Source organism: Melanotaenia boesemani, chromosome 21 (assembly GCF_017639745.1).
Source record: "Melanotaenia boesemani isolate fMelBoe1 chromosome 21, fMelBoe1.pri, whole genome shotgun sequence".
NCBI lineage: Eukaryota > Metazoa > Chordata > Actinopteri > Atheriniformes > Melanotaeniidae > Melanotaenia > Melanotaenia boesemani.
Genome location: NC_055702.1, coordinates 18297023 through 18303022, shown reverse-complemented (window position 1 = coordinate 18303022; position 6000 = coordinate 18297023). Strand labels below are relative to the sequence as shown.

The following is a 6000-nucleotide window of genomic DNA, read 5'->3' as shown; positions in this document are numbered from 1 at the left end:
CACATTTAAAGGCCGGAACCAATTTATTTTCTGCTGTAACTCAGGGCCAAAATTAAGGGAGCTGATCTCTGTTGCTCTAAAAGTTATAAGATACAGATTACTATTTTATAAATAGAGACTGTTCAAATGATTTACAGTTCCCTTTCAGTGTATTTACACACCTTATCCAAGAGTATAATGTAAAAGGGTGTAGTTTGTCAGTATCATCGTTTGAAATGTTAAAAGGGTAGGTGTGAGACCCAGAGGGGTTAAGGATCATATGCTCTACAGATCTTGCAGTAATCATGTAGAATCAATGACACAGGCCAAAATAAAGGGAGGTGGGGTCAGCAGGGTAGTCAGATTGCTCGCCTGTTGTTCTTTCATTACTTTGAATTCCTCACAGCTCAGGCATCTCTCAGGACGTTTGTCTTCTGCCAAGTCAGGGCAGTCAAGCTCTTTATTTGAATGATCATGTGGATCTGGTTAATGTTAGTGCTGGACAGGATGCAAGTCCACAACAGGATATTGACACTGTACACACCGGCATGTTTTGCTCCCACCTTTGCGATAAGAAGCATTAACTTGCAAGATAATGTGAAAATGCCAAACACAAAGCTTACGTTTGGATTAGCAGGGAAAAGGTGCCGTTTTCCATAAGCAAAGGGACAAATTTGTAGGGATGCTGCAAGTTCCTTGGTTGATCATACAGGTATAAAGTGCCAGGCAAGTGGTTTGCAACACATATATAAGGCAGAATTACAATCAAAGTAGAATTAATTTATTTGTTGATTAAATTGTGTTTTCTCGTTTTTGTTTTGTTATATGCAGTGTACAGACAATATTAAAACAGTACCACCAGAGCAACACAAATCCAGGAACATCATACCTGAAGCACCTCATCTAAAAAAGAAAGAAAAAAGTGAAAGGTCTGAAGTTAGCCTGTGGAATGAGCAGTGAGCTACAATCCCTACAAGGTATTATTTCACCTGGTATGAAGGGCAGATTACTTATGGTTGAGAGAACCACCTGGGGGAGGAGCGGCAAAGTAGGAGCCCATCTCATCAATTAGAGAGGGTCAGTGATCCCAGGTTTTAGCCAGAACATGGCCCAATAAAGCAGGTATGGTGATAGATCACACATCGCTTTGTAAAAACACAGGAGAGGAGAGGAGATGGAGCAACAGCTGGTCTGTTAACACCAGAGGTTAGGAGGGGGGGGGGGGGGGGGAATTTGGATGCAAGAGAAGGAAAGGAAACTAAAAAAAAGAAAAGGTCTCCTTCCATGAGCTCTATAAGGGGATTAAGGAGTTTTAACTGCCCACAGAAAGCCACAAGTTTCAGCAACTGGCAGTGAAGCAGGGCCTATAGCTGTCACATGTGCTCATGTGAGGCAAAACCACGGATCTAATAGCTAGCTGGGCCCAAAAGGACTGACTCTCATGGTTCCTCCAGCTAAAAAAATTTGATTTATGCCATTAAACCTTGATAAGATAGTAATCAATATCAGCCGCATCATCCAGCAGTGCCTTGGTATAGTCTTCGATGGTAATTAACATTTTCTGGAGCACATATAAGTCAAATACTGTCACAAGCTTTTAGGAATTCCCTTTGAGCTCTTCATTTTTCAGTTGTTCTTCAGACAAGAAAAAAAATCTGTGTGCAAAAGCAAAGGGCAGATGGTAAAGGCAGTTTTCAAACTGCTAACCACACTCCACGTTATGTCAATGCAGCCAGTGCACTTGTTTTAAAAAGGGGTGTGGGAGAGAGAGGAGGAGAGAAAAAGGATAGCAGGGGGGAGGGAAGCATTGAGAAGGCTGTGGGAGGCAGCTATCGACACCTAGCCAGTGTCAAGCTGAGCGCGAAGGGTAGCGGCTGTAAATGTCTCAGAAGCAGCAGCCTACCTGTTGGAGCTCGCAGCGGGATAGTGCCGCGTCGGACGCATGCTGATCATTGCACCTGAAGGAGAAAGCCGATTGCACTTGAGAAGGAGTAGGAAAGAAAGAAAGAAACAGCTGAAACATGTCTCCAAGGTTTTTACTCTGTGCGGTGTTTGTCGTGTACCACGGAACACAAACCTGCAGTGGATTTAATATAGATGAACGCTTTCCTGTGATCAAGGAGGGGGTAACCAAAGGCAGCTTCTTTGGATTCTCAGTAGCTTTGCACGATCAGACGGAGGGCTCCAGAAAACACCTGTAAGTTTTCCCAAATGCATGTTTTAGATCAAATGAAACTACTCTCCAATTTAAAGGTTAAATTACATCTCTAGTCTAACGCGCAGCTCACATTACCCTAAAAACAAATTGTTATTGTGCAGACTTCACCTTCGAAAAACCTCGCGATAGCGCACACCTGTCGTCCGTTCCCAGACTCCACTTTCTTCCGTTTCCACGGGTTCTCTTGGCATGATACACTTACGTTTCCTCAAAGCAGGAACGCGCGGGACAGAAAGGTTTGAATTACTGCAAGTCAGAAACAGTGTTAAGTGGCAAGAATCGAAGTGTAACCAGCAGAAGTATATTATGGTTTTGTTAGGCATTGCAATAAGTTGCGCAGTCTAAAGCTTAATGCATTTCAGTCACAGTTCCGACCTTTTATAGTGTGCGAGTGCAACATCAGATTTAATATTACATAAAAGTCATTTTAAACACGACCCAATACTCTTAAGAGGGATTGCGACAATCACAGGCAAGTTTTTATTGTTTAAAAGGAGAAACCATCAAATAAATGAATGTTGAACAATACCTGTGACGTTCCTCTTTGTACTGAGTAGATTCAGGTGAAACATCTGGAGCAGGTGGACTGCGCTGAGGTGTGGGCTCTAAAGTGGAGTGCAAACAGTGCAAAGACAATAAAATAATGGAAAAGTTTATTAAAGATGCTTTATGGATCATTGCAGAACGTATTAGGTTCATTTGAGGTTGATCAGAAACTGGATGTAACAAGAAATTCCTAGAAAGATAGAGATTTTGAGTTGTGAAGAGGGGATGGGGTTCTCCATTCTGTGGAAGAGTGCGGGCAAATAGTTCAACAATTCATACATTAGATACATTAATATTAAAAAGTTAGCATTGATCTTCAGACCCTCAACGATTAAAAGCTTGACTTTGTATATTTTTCTATTTAAATACAGTTTTTTAAGCTAAATAATTGTGAATAGTAGATAACTGTACTATAATTCTATAATACTTTTCTACTTTGATAGAAGTGGACTTGTGTTTCCTATTAAAGGTGTTCATAAGCCTGTAAGAGGTTTAGGTTATTACCAAGACATCAGTGCTTTTTTTTTCTATCTTTCTGTCCTGTCCAGCATCTTAGCAAGCCGAATGATAGTGGTTGCTGTGTTGTGCTGAATGAATTTGCTTTGCCAAGGGGAGGTTTATGGGTATAAGGTTCCTCTTAATAATCTGATTTATTTATTTATTTACTTTGAATTATGGAATCTATATAATCTCACTGGACCTGATTGGAGGGGACAGAAAAGGAGGAAGACAGCCAAAAGAAGCAAAAAGGAAAGCAGAAAGAAGAAAGAGGAGGCAAAAACACAACAGATAGACTGCAACGACCCTTCAATCCAAACTCACCAGACAACCAATCAATGCTCATGTCAAGTTAACGATCCTCTGAAGAGTTCACACAAATATGATTTTTTTTTTTTTTTTTAGGAGCGGATGTCGTTGATGTTCAAGGACATGAATGTGTATAACACATCTTAACTTCCTATACAACATGCTTAATGAAAGCTCCTCAAACAGTATCATTGTTTGGAGTAGGATTTCACTCTGCCAATTACAGAGTGGCCCCTCCATCCTTCCGCATCCATGATCACACAGTATGCTCATAACTTGGTGTTATCTGTGTCGTCGTTTTGCTTTGAAGAGTAAAGCAGGAAGAAAATTGTAAACCATGGCCCACTTCCTCTACCTTGTCAGCACTGTAGCGAGTCTCATTGCAAAGCTTATCAGCTTAATCTCTCAAAGTGGGAGACTGATATGTGTTACAGAGATTTCCCCAGTTAGTAGAATAGACAGCAGTGTCCAGCTGTCATCTGATGTGCCATCTTGGCCCTGTCCCAGAGAGGGGGGGTCACCATCCCCAGTCTGCAACCCAAGAACCACAAGTTAATGGTAATGGTGGTATTGTAAGGACAAGGTTGTTAAAAGATTAATCAGTCTGTTGCTAGCTGGGAATTTAAACTATTTTTGTGTTTATAGTGAGCGACATTTCTGCTTGTTTGACTTTGAAAGGTTATATATTTAAAATATTTTTATTAATATGCTTTTCTTATCTTTGGTCATATCTGTATTATCATCAGTATTTATTGTTATATTCATACAAATCTAAGTAACTTTTCTATGTTGTGTTTCTCAGAGGTGGTGCAGATGTTTTATATGTTTGTAGAATATTTTCTTTTATTTACTGCTTTGTTCTTCACTCTCTCTCTCTTTCTCTCTCTCTTGCTTTTTTCTTTCTCAACCTCACTTGACCACATCCCCTTGTACTGCAGGTTCTCTCTCCACAGCTGACCATACTGATCATTACTGGTCAGGTTTGAATTATGCATTTACAAACAGTAACCATTATCTCTGCAGTTAACAAATTTTACAAGCTGTGGAAATTAAACCTGCATAAATAAGACACTTGGAAACCAGATCAGTCTGAAATGTTCAGCACTGTAAGCCCTAGCCTGAAAGTACAGGTGCTCTGAAAAGTCTGGAGGGTAAAATACTTGCATCTGGTTCTTTGTTGAGCCCCTGAGTCTTGATGTGGTTATAGAGGCAGTCAGGGAAATCAGAAGAGGTGCTTCAGAAAAGTTCAATTTGATAAATAACTATCTTTTATTTCTTTTTGACGAGTGTCTTGTTGAAAAGAACTTACCATTTATGTCAACTAGCCTATTAACTTTTATGCTAAGCTAACTAGCTGCCCTTTGTTTAGAATAACAACTGAGGAAGGCCTCTGGACTAGTTGAAATGAAAACGTCACAAAATAGCAGAAGTACTTTAAATATGTTTTATTTACAGTATTTACATTAACAGGGCTCTGATAGTGTTTCCAATGTTTGAACTGGGCTGTTTTTGTTTCAGTCTGGTTTGCACTAGGTTTTGCACTGTCTTTATGACCCCTGCTCTGCTGGACCACAGAGCTGTTTCAAGTTTTCTTGTCAAAGTAAGGGGAAGTAATTGTAGTGTGACTATTTGAAAAATGCACAAACTAGGCTTAAAAACCAGTCAAAACATGCACAATGTGGCGGTTCTTTGTGCATCCATGAGTCAGACAGGGACAGGGATAAAAAATCAAGACCGAGTTTCCACTCCCAGTCCAGTCATAAAGTTTTTCCTTTACCCTTCTAAGATGTAGGTTATTATCCAAATAGTGTCAAACTAGCAATGTATCTTGGCTGAGCTTAAGCAAATTATTCAATATAGTTTGAGTCTAGGGGGTTGGGGTGGGTTACCAGCCCAGTTAGAAAGCTGACATTGGTTTTTGGTGAGTAAGTCTGCACCTGAGCAATCTAAAAGCTACCTGAGGCCAATTTGTATTGGGTGTTGACTGCCCCACTCCTTGTATGTCTTTAAATTACCCTTTGAAAGTTTCAGAGATTTCTTTTCTTTGTTTTTTTTTTCTGTTGTGGCAGGGAGGGGGGACTGGGCAGTCAGCTGGCCATCTATTGGCTCTTCCAGTCCCCTGACCCCACGGTATGCTTGGAATGTATTACCCTTCTGTGCACAGTCACAACCTGCCAGGTTTCAGGTTGAGACAAATCAGGAGTGAGAATAATGATCAGAGAAATATCAGACAACACACATACCTCCTAATTAAATGCCCTTGCTGTTTATCATACACCAGAAAAAACGATTCCTTCATTTGTGAAGGGGAAACCTCTCTGAGCTGAGAAATGTAATCTCCTTCTCTAAACTAACTCATATTTAATCTTGACTTGACTTGAAGCGTATTTGCTTTTTTTTTCTTTGTAGCTCATCTCTGTCTGCTGTAGCAGCCTGAGGCCTTGAAAGTC

The 6000-nt window shown here is 40.4% G+C and overlaps 1 protein-coding gene across 1 annotated transcript in view; it reads left to right on the top strand.

The window, feature by feature from the left end:
- Nucleotides 1-1812: 1812 nt before the first annotated feature.
- The window catches only part of itga3b (integrin, alpha 3b), a 28250-nt gene continuing 24062 nt past the window's right edge, over nt 1813-6000 (top strand). The window contains exon 1 of the mRNA XM_041973422.1: nt 1813-2176. Coding sequence (XP_041829356.1) covers nt 2001-2176 — 176 coding nt within the window. The 5' untranslated portion in view covers nt 1813-2000. The remainder of the gene's footprint in view (nt 2177-6000) is intronic.